Source organism: Eretmochelys imbricata, chromosome 6 (genome assembly GCF_965152235.1).
Source record: "Eretmochelys imbricata isolate rEreImb1 chromosome 6, rEreImb1.hap1, whole genome shotgun sequence".
NCBI lineage: Eukaryota > Metazoa > Chordata > Testudines > Cheloniidae > Eretmochelys > Eretmochelys imbricata.
Window position 1 is genome coordinate 72,522,885 of NC_135577.1, and position 13,515 is coordinate 72,536,399.

Sequence of the window (13,515 nt, forward strand, 5' to 3'; positions counted from 1 at the left end):
CACTAAGAGTGATGAGGTTCCCGGACATCTTCACTGTTTCTCCAAGAAAAGGGGTCCTATATGGGTATTTAGGAGAACCCTAGAGAGATATCGATATTGAAGGCAGGTCTCTATCATTGTCGTCTTCTTTCTCTAAACAGGGGAGTTCCAACTGAAAAGGGAAACAACAGTACTGGGGATGTATAAGGGTCTGAGACCAAGTCATTCTTGGTACTGAGAGACACTCAGTACCTGCAAACAATGGAGACTCTGGTTCAGCAGTCACAGATGAGCCCTTCATGTACCTAAAAGTCTTGCAGTAGAGCGAAGCATTACGGTATCAACAGCGTGGTGTGCTTGTCCCTGAAGGATGGTACAGAGCGTTCTGAGTGCTTCACAAACAGCACTGACATAGATGGAGGCTTAGTCTTACTCAGTACTGAAGAGTTTGATAGGGTACCAAGAAAGGGGGTAAGTCTGATGGTACCAGTCTTCTGTGTTTACTCTGGCCATTTCCAGTAGACCGTATTGGAGCCATGCTTACTTTTAAAAGAGCTACCGGATTTTCTTGATTCACTGGTGCTGGAGGAGCCCTTCACCTCTATGGTACTGAGCCTTGAGGACAAAGTCTCTGAGGCTGTTGCCCTGCTTGGAGAGCGAGGTCTTTTTGGGGTGGTTTCCTTAAAAAGGGAGTTTCGTTTAGGATCTTTAGATGAAGTCTGAGGCTTTCCCCTTCTAAGAGTGTTGCACTGAGATTGAAGGGGTGCTAGAAACCTCCAGAGACTGATATACAGGGGGTTCTCCTGATCTGGCTCCGAAGCAGGATAAAGGGAGCACTCCATCATTTACAGTTGCAGCTTGATTTCCCAGTTCTTCCATGCCATAGATGTGAGGGCTAAACAGAAGTTACACTTCTGTGAGACAAGCAACTCTCCTTGGCAGCAGTCACACTCAGTGTCCATCACTGACTGAGATAGCCTCTCTATACGAGGCAACCTTTAACCCCTGTTGAACTGGGCATGCACCTCACTGGGAGGATTTCTCCAGAGGAAATAAAACCTCTCAAATAACCGGTAACTACTACTAACCAACCAGCTAAACTAAAACAGTTCTAACTTAAAGTCAGCAAGCAGCTAAGGTGCACACCATGCGGACATGCTAAGCTCCGTCTCAGGCCAAGGCGGTTGAGAAGGAACTGAGGGTGGCGCCTGCACAGCCTGATATAGCCCTGGTGCAGGGCACAAGGATATCAGCAGTGCATGTGCAGGCCAAATGGACACTGCTAATGAAAATCTCCAATTGAAGGTATGTGGGGTGCACATGAACCTGAAGTGAAGCATCCATAGAGACACTACTCAAAGAATTAACAGTTTATTGCCCTACTTTCTATTGTTTGTGTTGGTGAGATATGGAGTCATTGCATTAACTGTTTGTGGGAACATATAATGGTCATAGGCGCCAGAGATGGGGGAGTGAGGACAAAAGGCCATTGGACCTCCCCGACTTTTGAGAACCTAAACTTAGGAGGGATGCAATGGGAGCGGGGGTAGCCCCACCCCTTGTCCACGGACTAGAGCTGGGTGGAATAAAGGCAGAGCCCTGCTGGCATGGAGGGGTGACCAGGCCAAATTTGAATGAGTGGCATTGTGTCCTGGCGCACAGGATCACAAGTAATGCCATTCCAATTTGTCCCAGTTTGGTTGCTTTCCCCTCCACCCCATCCCCCCGCTGTCCTTTCAGCATACGTGACAAGGTCTAGAACCTAAGTCAGGAAAAGGAGCCTCCAGTTAGCCAACAAGTTCCAATTAACAGATAATCTGATAAGATGCCACTGCCACTTTATTCATAATTTATATAAAATAATTTTAACGAAAGTAACAAGACATGTCAAGGCAGGGGTGTGCTTAAACAGGAGTATCTACATTTCATTGGTGCATGCCTTAGAATGACCAAGATTTGTATAAAGAAAAGGAGTACTTGTGGCACCTTAGAGACTAACCAATTTAGAGACTAACCAATTTACTTAAGTGAGCTGTAGCTCACGAAAGCTCATGCTCAAATAAATTGGTTAGTCTTTAAGGTGCCACAAGTACTCCTTTTCTTTTTGCGAATACAGACTAACACAGCTGTTACTCTGAAACCAAGATTTGTATGGCATCCTAGCATTCATCTGCTACTGATCAACAAGAAAAAGGAAGATATTAGGACAAAATGTAATGGCATGGTATCATTATAGACACTGACAGGAAATTGTCTTAACAACATAGACAAAGCATTGCCTAAGCAGGATAGCATTGTTTGTAGATACTTCTAAGTCTTCATGATTTCCATTAAGATATTTAATCTTTTAGTACTGGCAAACTACCAGGCATGTGGACATGTGCAACAGTAACAGCCATCCATAGAGAGAAGAGAAGATTTTAAAGGTGGACAGCCTGTCTCATATTCAGTAGTAAGAGAGAGCATTTTAGGATTAAGTATATTAAGTAGTACAATATATACACAGCACTCACATTCAGGGTTTAAAAGTCATAACATTTCATGAGCCACCCCCTCATAAGTCAACAGTGGTATCAAGTTGGGGCGGGGGGGGGGAGAACATGGTGAATCTTAGGTAGAGAACAATGTTCTATCCCTCCGCCCCCCCCCCCACTCGCTACTTGATACCACTTTCTTACCTTTTATTTGCATTATGTCCTTCCAATGTAGCTCATAAGTATCTCAAGGCAGAGACCTTTAACTCATTTGTAAAATGCCACATGTAGGTATGTGGCACTATGAAAGTACTACTTGATTTGCTAATTATTTTTCAGTGGTCTTATTCTTTTGCTTAACAAATTGTCTACTTTATATTTGGCAGCAGCTACCATATAATGGTAAATGCCTAACTTCATAAAAAGCAAGTCCTGAAAAGAGCAGTACTTGCCAAATGATCAGCCTTAAACAACACACACACAGATTATAGTATATAGAATCAAAAAGCCATTTCCACTGTAAATTTTTGATCATGCCACCATGGCTTTCTTATCACTGTCAGTACCTATTCTGCCTCCCCACCTCCCAACTAAATTTAAATAAAGCCTGTAAAATGATCTCTTTATATAAAGTCCTCTGCCAAACTAGGTTACAAATTCTGAGGTGAGCTTTAGTTTTTGAGAACTGTGGGCTTTGCAGGAGGGAGACTGGAAAAAGGGAACTAGTTATCTCATAAAGCCTGATTTTCTCTCATTGCAGAGAAATCCCCAGCACAAGAGGAAGCCAAAGGGTTACCAGAGGTGTTGCAGCCTTGGATTCATTACTGAACTTTGCTGACCTCATAGCACTAAGATGAAAGAGCAGGAAATTATTGGCAGTTGTAATCCGACTCCTGGAACCACTCATGCCAACTTTCACTGGGCTGGAAAGGTTAGGAGCAGTTTACTGCTCACATGCGCTGGAGCCCCAGTCAGGCAGACAGGAGCTTCATATGGCTTAGAGCCACACCAGTCTGAAAAGGAGGACAGCAGCAGCCCCAGTTTTTCACATTAACATATAGAGTAGTTCTGATGATAGAGGGGCCTTTATAGGTTTGATTAGAAAAATAAGGTACAAGTATAATGAGAAGTAACTACAAATATCTACCCAGACCAACAACTGCATTTCATTGGCTGGACTGGAGGAAACATAAAAAATATCCACAGCTTTGGGAGCCTGGCTGAGAAAGTTCTACACAGGATTATCAGTTTATCTGAATAAAATTAAATGAGCTGTGTACTGTAAGTGCAAAAGTTTAAGCCATTAGATGTAATGAAGTCCTTGATACCAAACAGGTCATTCTGAGTTAAACGGAAGTAATTTTGAAAGCATAACCCTGAGAAGCATATTTAGAGACCCCATTTCTAATCCAGGAGCATGAGAAGAGGTTTTTTCCTCAGTTCCTAAAAAAAGAATGGAATTTACATTGAAGCTAAATATTAGTAGTTTCCATATCTGCAGGTGATGTAAAAAAAGTTTGTGAAATACACACTAAGTTAAAATTTAAATTTTAGTTATTTTACAAGTATAATGGCACATGGGGCTCTTTAAAAAGAACCTGGTTTCTCAAGTGCTAGAGGCAGTGGGCCCAACAAGACAGAGGCACAGGCAAGATCAGGCTTTACTCTAAGTCTGATTTTTACTAGATTTTCTGCTGTGGGGATAGATGTAAATCTAATCCCAACTCAAGAGTTTCCTTTTCACTCTCTTATTATCTTCGATGAGTAGGCTAACCACTCGGCATACTACGTTGGGGCACTACCTCGTGTACATGCCTGAAGGCAGAGACTTGAATGGGAGCAGCAGCATGCACCTTCTTTCAACCAGTGCATCTGTCCTAGGGACAGAGTTTTAGATGTTTCCTATGAAAATTAAAGTTGAGGGCACGAGAAATACAATATTTATAATACAGGGCAAAGTGACCTTCATCCTCGTCCTTCATCCTCACCTTAATCCTTCTGCAGCTAGTTGGAGAATTTAATCCAGCATCAAATTTGATTTACTCAAGCAAGATGTGAAGACTGAACATGAAGAATGGACACCATGAGCGTTGAGTGGCTTCTGCACTTACCACTACACAGAAATCAGTCCCAAATCAGTAACTGGAGAGAAACTGATACCCTGTGTTTCCTCAGAAAGATTTCCTTCTCATGACACTGTGAATTTAATTTCCGAGTGTAGACAAGCCTTAATTCAGATTAAGGGAAGGTGTGAGTTTAAAGTGAAATAGCTATTTTGGATTTATTCTGAAATAAAAACTTCTACGCAAAGAGTTAATCAGAAATAGCTATTCTGGAATAGTTCCCTGTGTAAACAAACCATTAGTCAAATTGGAACCCCTCCTGAAACATACACTGTTTATTTTACATGAATGATTGTTTTGTAATTGGTTATTTTAGATGCCTGTACATCACTTAATATTTACAGTCAAAAACAGGTGTTTCAAATTAAATCAGATAAGTGAAAGTACAATAAGTACAATTACCATGTTTTATCACCAATATCTATAAAAACTATCAAGACAGAACACCACAGTCAAGTTAGGATTTAAGTTGAGTGTTTATATTAGGGCTGTCGATTAATCGCAGTTAACTCACGCGATTAACTCAAAAAATTAATTGCAATTAAAAAAATTGCAATTAATCACAGTTTTAATCACACTGTTACACAATAGAATACCAAATGAAATTTATTAAACATTTTGGATGTTTTTCTACATTTTCAAATATACTGATTTCAATTACAACACAGAATACGAAGTATACAGTGCTCATTATATTTTTTATTACAAATATTTGCACTGTAAATATGATAAATAAAAGGAATAGTATTTTTCAATGCACCTCATACAAGTATTGTAGTGCAATCTCGATCATGAAAGTGCAACTTACAAATGTAGTTTTTTTGGGTTACATAACTGGACTCAAAAACAAAACAATGCAAAACTTTAGAGCCTACAAGTCCACTCAGTCCTACTTCTTGTTCAGCCAATAGCTAAGATAAACAAGTTTGTTTACAATTATGGGAGATAATGCTGCCCTCTTCTTATTTACATCATCAGAACGTGAGAACAGGCATTCGCATGGGACTTTTGTAGCCAGCATTGCAAGATATTTACATGCCAGGTATGCTAAACATTCATATGCCCCTTCATGCTTCAGCCACCATTCCAGAGGACATGCTTCCATGCTGATGACTCTCATTAAAAAAAAATGTGTTAATTAAATTTGTGGCTCCTTGGGGGAAAATTGTATGTCTCCAGCTCTGTTTTACCTCCATTCTGCCATATATTTCATGTTATGGCAGTCTCGGATGATGACTCAGCACATGTTCATTTTAAGAACACTTTCACTGCCGATTTGACAAAATGCAAAGAAGGTACCAATGTGAGATTTCTCAAGATAGCTACAGCACTCTACCCAAAGTTTAAGAATCCGAAGTACCTTCCAAAATCTGAGAGTGATGAGGTGTGGAGCATGCTTTCTGAAGTCTTAAAAGAGCAACACTTTGATGCGGAACTACAGAACCTGAACCACCAAAAAAAGAAAATCAGTCTTCTGCTGGTGGCATCTGACTCAGATGATGAAAATGAACATGTACCAGTCCACACTGCTTTGGATTGTTATTGAGCAGAACCAGTCATCAGCATGGACGCATGTCCTCTGGAATGGTGGTTGAAGCATGAAGGGACATATGAATCTTTAGCATATCTGGCATGTAAATATCTTGCGATGCCAGCTACAACAGTGCCATGAGAACGTCTGTCCTCACTTTCAGGTGACATTGTGAACAAGAAGTGGGCAGCATTATCTCCTGCAAATGTAAACAAACTTGTTTGAGTGACTGGCTGAACAAGAAATAGGACTGAGTGGACTTGTAGGCTCTAAAGTTTTACATTGTTTTATTTTTTAATGCAGGGGTTTTTTTTCATAATTTTACATTTGTAAGTTCAACTTTCATGATAAAGAGATTGCACTACAGTATTTGTATTAGGTGAATTGAAAAATACTATTTCTTTTGTTTTTTACAGTGCAAATATCTAATAAAAAATTTGATTCTCTTAAAGCGTTGAGATGGGTTTAGAACCCAACACCTCTGAATCCCGGGCCTGTGCCTCTTTTTCGAAAGCTTGGGTAGTTGTTAGATAAAGTGAGCAGTATATTCATCGTATTCTGTGTTGTAATTGAAATCAATATATTTGAAAATGTAGAAAACACCCAAAATACTTAAATAAATAGTATTCTATTATTGTTTAACAGTGCAATTAATTGTGATGTTTTAATCGCTTGACAGCCCTAGTTTATATTAAAATAGGGTAGTTCTGACTCATGTTCCTTCTTTTGCATCACCAGCCTCTTCTACAGATGGCATTGTATTCTTATGATAAAAGAGAATTTAAAAAGGAGCAAATACTGTCATTTGTAGATTACTCATACTGAAGTCATCTCTCTCTTTTTATGCAAAATCTAACAACTACCCAGGCTTTCGAAAAAGAGGCACAGGCCCGGGATTCAGAGGTGTTGGGTTCTAACCCAGCTCAACACTTTCAGAGAATCAAATTGAAGACGCAAATGATCATATACTTTACAGAGTTATTCATGGAGTTGCCTGACTGAACAATGGGCATATGCAGAATAATTGTGAAAACTTTAGAAATGAGGTTCTAATTGAATTTATCTTTGCAAATTAATTCTAGTAGATATATTACTTCTACGTTTAGAGTCATAAGTCAAGTCTGAAACCGTAGAGGAAAACTGGGGGAAATTACTCTTTGAATGACAATATGCCGTTAACGTCAACTTCTAAAATCCTTGGAGGAGTTCATGTGTACACACACTATGACTAAAAATTATATGCAAGACTAGAGCTGCTTCATTTCTGCTGTGCTTACATTCTCTCTGCTATTTCCCCTACCCTCTAGGTCTCCAACTAGAGCAGATACAAAGATCGCTCTGATCAGACAATTCACCATATTCCACCCCAGTCCTTGTAGTCCCCTGATTTTCTTGGCTTAGTTTTTCTTTGATGTCTCTCAGACAATTCATTTACCACCATGCAGCACAGCACTTTATGAAGTATTGCAGGAGCACCCTCTGCTGGTTAAAAATGTCAAGACTTCATCAATTTAAATATATATTTTAAAATGCATTAAAAGTAGTTTCTGGTACTGCCTCTCAAGAGTCTTCTGCCAGTTTGTGGTCATTTTCCTAGGGTATTTTTATATATTTTTTCTCCTGTTATGTGAAAGTCATTCACAGACAATGGGAGGAAATTAAGACTATATACAGGAGAATCAGTGGAACACAAACACAGTCAAATTTACAAACAAAAGACAGAAGAAAAATATTGCTGTAATAATTTACAGGTAATGACAAAAGTTATTCCCATGCTATTAGATAAATTTTCAGATGGAAATCTGATATGAGTTGACAATATCCATTTAACTTCTAAATTATTTCACAGTAAAGAAGAGAAGAAAAGTATTAATGATACAAATGTTTAATGAGCTTTTCTCTACCTTATGTAGAAGGAAAAATTGGAAAAACCAGAGAACTTCATAAAAATATATCAATGCTTAAACATCTGAAAACACATTTTAAAATACTTATACTTTACAGGCATATAGAAACAGTCAGGCACCTACAGAATGGAGAGTTGAGAAGTGCTAGATGCTTCAACACCATAGGAACAGTGTCTGTACACCCAGGACATGACCATGTCAGTCCCGACAATCTGAAGAATATACTTTATTAAGACTAATAAAACAGTCCAGAGTATGCCAAAGGTATTATCCAGATCTCCTAGTTTTGAAACCAAAGAATTCAGTCTCTATGAACAAAATTTGCTACAAAGACTAACATTGAAATATAGTGCACTGATTGCTCCTTAAGGCTCCTAGAACATTACAGCTCATGCAATTTATAGGAAACTTGGGGACAGACAGGATGTCAGTTAGTGATTTCTGTGGCAAATTATATACCAACTTCTCCAGGGCATTCAGCAAATGTTTAGAATTTGTTACTAGTTTATCTATTACCAGTATCAGTACAAAGAGTTAAAGAAAAGCAATGATCTGGATGGTTTGCTAAACAAGGATCCTATTCCAGTGAGGATACAAAAGGAGGACAGGTAAAGGAGATTGTATTTGGAAGAAAAATGCATTTATGATGAAATTTAAAAAAAGGTTTTGCCATAAAGTATCCATAAAGGTAAAGCAAAAAATTCTAGTAGTGGCAGTTTCATTAAAGTTACTAAAATTTTCTTTAGAAACTTAATTATAAAATAATTAAGCAAAACATGATCAATTTGACTGAAATACAACTAAAAGAGCTGCTTGTTTCTGAGACCATAGTACACATCACAAGACATTTTCAGATAGCTGGAATTTGTTTAGCTGGATTTGTTGTATCTATTATAACCATTTGTACCAATACTGCAGATAAAAACAGAGCAAACACTATTTGGGTCTCTGTTTAGGCGGAGAAAAGTCCATCTATTTAATGAAAATCACCACAGAGTTTTTTTTCTAAGGAAACAGCTGCCTCAAGCAAGATAGTATCAAAATGGTCGGTGCTAGAAGTGTGCTTGATAGATCCAGCCCTTCTGAACATCTCCTACCATGTCACCTCCTGAATACACTAAGCAAAAGCAGATTTACATATCTAGCCTTCTTACCCCTTTGAGAAATAGGGAGCCTAGCCTAAGTAAGTGCATCAAATAGCTTAACACCTTAGCAATAGAAAAGGATCTATGTGCAGAATGATTAGAACCAAATTCCACAATGAAAAGTTCACAACTTGATCCATGTGACTTTGATTTTGCAGCGCAACAGACCCCAATGGTTAGAAACAGGGATCTGTAACCTTAAAAAGAAACTTCTAACTGTGTGCATGACATTTGTGAATTTCGTAAGTTATAATTTTGTCAAGCAGCAGAAACCAGAATTATAGTTTCTGTGATCTGAGCGACATTCCAGTCAGCTGATATAATCAAACTTGAAATCTGGGCTAGTTAGTGATAATAACTTCCAGTCATGCAAGCCTTGGAAGATAGACAATAGCCCTTGGTAATAACAGATCAGAGAAATTACCAGGCTAATTCTGGTGGTTATAGGAGCTAGAATTTCTTTTATGTGGCAGAGTGTAACAAAAGGGAAACCAAAACCAGCAGTGGCTGGAAGGGTTGGGGAAGAGGAAAAAAATATGAGAAAAGTGGGACAAATTAATGGAAGCCATCTGAAATTCCTCCTTGGCTCTACAGAGATTTCTGCATTCCCTCAGCATGCTTTAGTATAGGAGAGGTATTTGGTAGTAGGCTTTCTGAGATTTCATTTCAGTGGTTTAAATATTGGACAATTTCACAGTCAGTTGCTAAATCAGATTCTCATAGCACTGAAAGAAGCTGGCAACTCTTGTAAGTTTGAAGAGGACAGACATCCAGCTTGAGAACTATATTGACCTGAGTGGATTTAGTGAATGATCAGGGAACCCTGTAGCAAGTTATGATGAATCATTTTGACCATTCTCGTCAGATAGTTGGTGCCCAGTGGCACATTGGACAGAACAGCAGAAATTTCATCATGGCTGGGAAAGACAAAAAGAAATCATCATCTCAGGTGAGCTTTTGACAGTATACTTCTTAGCATTTAAGCTTCCTGTTCCCTGCTTTGAAGTGAAAAGTATGCCCAAAGTCCTTTATTCTTCTGCTTGTGCTACTCACCCAAGGCGCCCAATCCATTTTTGGACAGTGAAAGGAAGTGGAGCTGATGGGTAGTTGGCAGATAGAAAGAGTGTCACCTCAAACTTTGCAAAAGCTGTGGAAGTGGAGAACAAGAGCTTCACTCTGCATGGAAAACAAAATGTACATGCAGAGGGTTAAGTCATGGCTTTCTATAATACAGCTTCCTTTGAAATTGTGTCTCCAGATGTGAAAGACTAGTGTCTTAACACAGATGTTACACACAGCCTCACTTTATATTCTTGAAGAGCATCAATAGAATTTGTTTATAGTGTAGCAGTGGGTAAGGTTGAAGGAATCTTCCCATTTTAAGTAATAAGGCCCAAGTTCCCCTCAGAAGAAACCAATCTCCCTAAAGGTTAATATGCCACATTTTGTCTTAAGGCAGAATTGTTTTGGAAGGACTAGGGCAGGAAGGGAGAGGAAAGATTCCTTTTCTGGATTTCCACCCTTCAAAAAAAATAAATAAACAAACCTCATTTCTCCAAATATGTAACTGCACATTTGTTTTGTTGACCTCGCTAAAGAGTACTGCCTTTTCTTTTGTTATGTTGTGATGAGGGACACAGGGCATTAATGAGGGATATTACCAAAAAAATCCAGCCTGTGTATATACCCCACATTAAGGAACATAGAGAAAGGGTTAACTAGAACAGGGATACAAAGAGGCAATGGAAATCTGGAAGAGGGATCCTGCAATGAAGAGTAAGTACTTTTCCAGCTCAGCCCAGCCATGCCACAGGACAAGGAAGCACCATAGGAAAGTGGGAACTGGGAAAATGAAGGATTACTGTGCTTTAAATGAACTTGAAGTTAAGCAATGTGTTTTTCTACCTGTCTGAAGCAAACTTAAGATGTCTTCGCTTTGCTGTTTTGATTTTTTTCCCTGAAGACCAACTGTAAGAAAAAGACAGTTACTTACTGTAACTGAGATTCTTTGAGATGTGATGCAGCTGTGTATTCCACTTAGATGTGTGCGCACCCAGCACACCGAAGCCAGAGAATTTTGCCTAGCAGTACCGTAAATGGGGAGTGCTTGTGCCTTGTAGCCACAGCCCCTCCTTTGGCCATATGAGGTGGGGGCGCCCCAACCCCCCTCAGTTCCTTCACACCAACGTGCAGAGACTAGACTCCGATGCAGAGGGGACAGAAGTGGGTCACAGAATACACGTCTGCATCACATCTCAAAGAACCACAGTTACAGTAAGTAACCATTTCTTCTTCAAACAGATGCAGCAGTGTATTCCACTTAGGTGACTCATAAGCAGTACCCTCCACCCCAGAAGGCAGGGCTTAACGCGGGGTGGGCAAACTACAGGCCACGGGCTGGATCCAGGCCCTCAGGGCTTTGGATCCAGCCAGCAGGTTTACCCCCCGTGGTGCCACAGGCCCCGTGCTGTTCTCAGAAGCGGCCGGAACCACTTCCCTGGGGCCCCGTGCGTTGCCCTTGCCTCCAGGCACCGCCCCCGCAGCTTCCATTGGCTGGGAACGGGGAACCACAGCTAATGGGAGCTTCGGGGGAGGTACCTGGAGGCGTGGCAAGGACAGCACACAGAGGCCTGTGTCCCCCTCCCCTCCCCCCCAGGGACCATGCAGGGACATGGTTCTGGCTGTTTCCCAGAGTGGCGCGGTGTGGGGCCAGGGCAGGCAGACAGGGAGCCTGCCCTTGCCCCAGTGTGCGCTGCTGCCACCCCAGAGCCACTTTAGGTAAGCGGTGCTGGGCCTGAGCCCGAACCCCTCCTGCACCCTGTCCCCCAACTCCCTTCCCTAAGCCCCCTGCCTGCACCCTGCACCCCTGTGCACCCCAATCCCCTGCCCTGAGCTCCCTCCCGCAGTCCACACCCCTCCTGCACCCCAACCCCCCTTCCCTGAGCCCCCCCATACACCCTGCACCCCAACTCTGCCCCAATCCCTTGCCCTGAGCCAGTTTTTGCACACTGCACCCCACAACCCCCTGCATTCCCTCCTGCACCCCAACCCCCTGCCCTGCATACAATTTCCCCACCCGGATGTGGCCCTCGGCCCAAAAAGTGTGCCCACCGCTGGCTTACAGCCTACCCAAACAAAGATTACAGGACAGCCCTACCAAAGCTTGCTTCTTCCCTGGCAGATGCGATAATGGCATAATGGTTCGTAAATGTATGGATGGATGCCCACTTAAGCAGCCCTGCAAATGTCCGAACTGTTGTGGAAAACTGCCTCAGTCTGTAGTCTCAAAGGTGGCAAATCGCCTGAAGGCTCTTGGTAGGCAAAAATGGTCTCAAACTCTTAGAGTTTATTAGGATCCCAATGAACTCTATTTTCTGCGCGAGAACCAAAGTTAACTTACTGAGACCCAGACGGGTCAAGCAACCGCAACGTAGCATCGACATGGGAAAGGACTTCCTCTCTGGACCTGCCTCTCAGTAACCAGTCATCCAGGTACAGGAAGATGTTGATTTTTTCTTCCTGAGGTACACCATCACCACAACCATGCAGTTGGTAAAAACCCCAGGGGCGAAAGAGAGGTCAACAGGAAGCACCATATACTGAAAACGGCACTCCACTATGATGAATCAAAGGAATAGTCTAAGGCTTGGCAAAATCACCATGTGAATCGTGTCCTGAAGGTTCGGAGCAGCAAACCAGACATTCTGAGACAACGCAGGGAGGATAGTTGATAGAGTGACCATTCAGAACCTCATGTATTTGATATATTTGTTGAGGCCGTGAAGGTCAAGAATAGGTCTCATTTCTTCCTTGGATCTGGACACCAGAAAGTACTGAGATTAGAAGCCTTGACCCCAGCGTTCTGGCAGAACATCCTCCACTGCTCTCAAAGCCAGTAGCAAGCAAACCTGCTTGAGGAGCACTATCTCATGAGAGGGGTCCCTGAAGAGGAATGGGGAGGGAGGGTCGGTAGAGAGGTGGAAAGGAACTGGATGGCTTAGCCCAATCTGATGGTTCTTAGAACCCAGCTGTCTGGGGAGATCAAACCCCAAGCATTGTGAAAACGAGTCAGCCAGTCCCCAAACAAAGGGTACCGGAAGAAGGGAGTGACCCCTGGAACACTGCTCTGGACCAAGGAGTCAAAACAGGTGCTTGGGGGGTGCCAGGTTAAGGTGTGTGGGATTGGCCAAACCCCAGACCCGAATGCCTCTTCCTCTGGGACCTATGCCCCTTTCTGGGGTAGTCCCGCTGTCGTGGGGGAGGGAAAGGCTGCCCAAATGCATGCTGTGGATGATACTGCTGCTGATATTGATCACAGCAGTGGTCCCTCTCCACTGCCGGTGTGTACACCCCCGA

The 13,515-nt window shown here is 41.8% G+C and overlaps 1 protein-coding gene across 1 annotated transcript in view; it reads right to left on the reverse strand.

The window, feature by feature from the left end:
* Positions 1 to 7,880: 7,880 nt before the first annotated feature.
* Positions 7,881 to 13,515, reverse strand: part of KNL1 (kinetochore scaffold 1) — a 44,680-nt gene continuing 39,045 nt past the window's right edge. Inside the window, exons 25-26 of the mRNA XM_077819988.1 lie at positions 10,213 to 10,335; positions 7,881 to 10,076 (exon numbers count right to left, since the gene is read on the reverse strand). Coding sequence (XP_077676114.1) covers positions 9,962 to 10,076; positions 10,213 to 10,335 — 238 coding nt within the window. The 3' untranslated portion in view covers positions 7,881 to 9,961. The remainder of the gene's footprint in view (positions 10,077 to 10,212; positions 10,336 to 13,515) is intronic.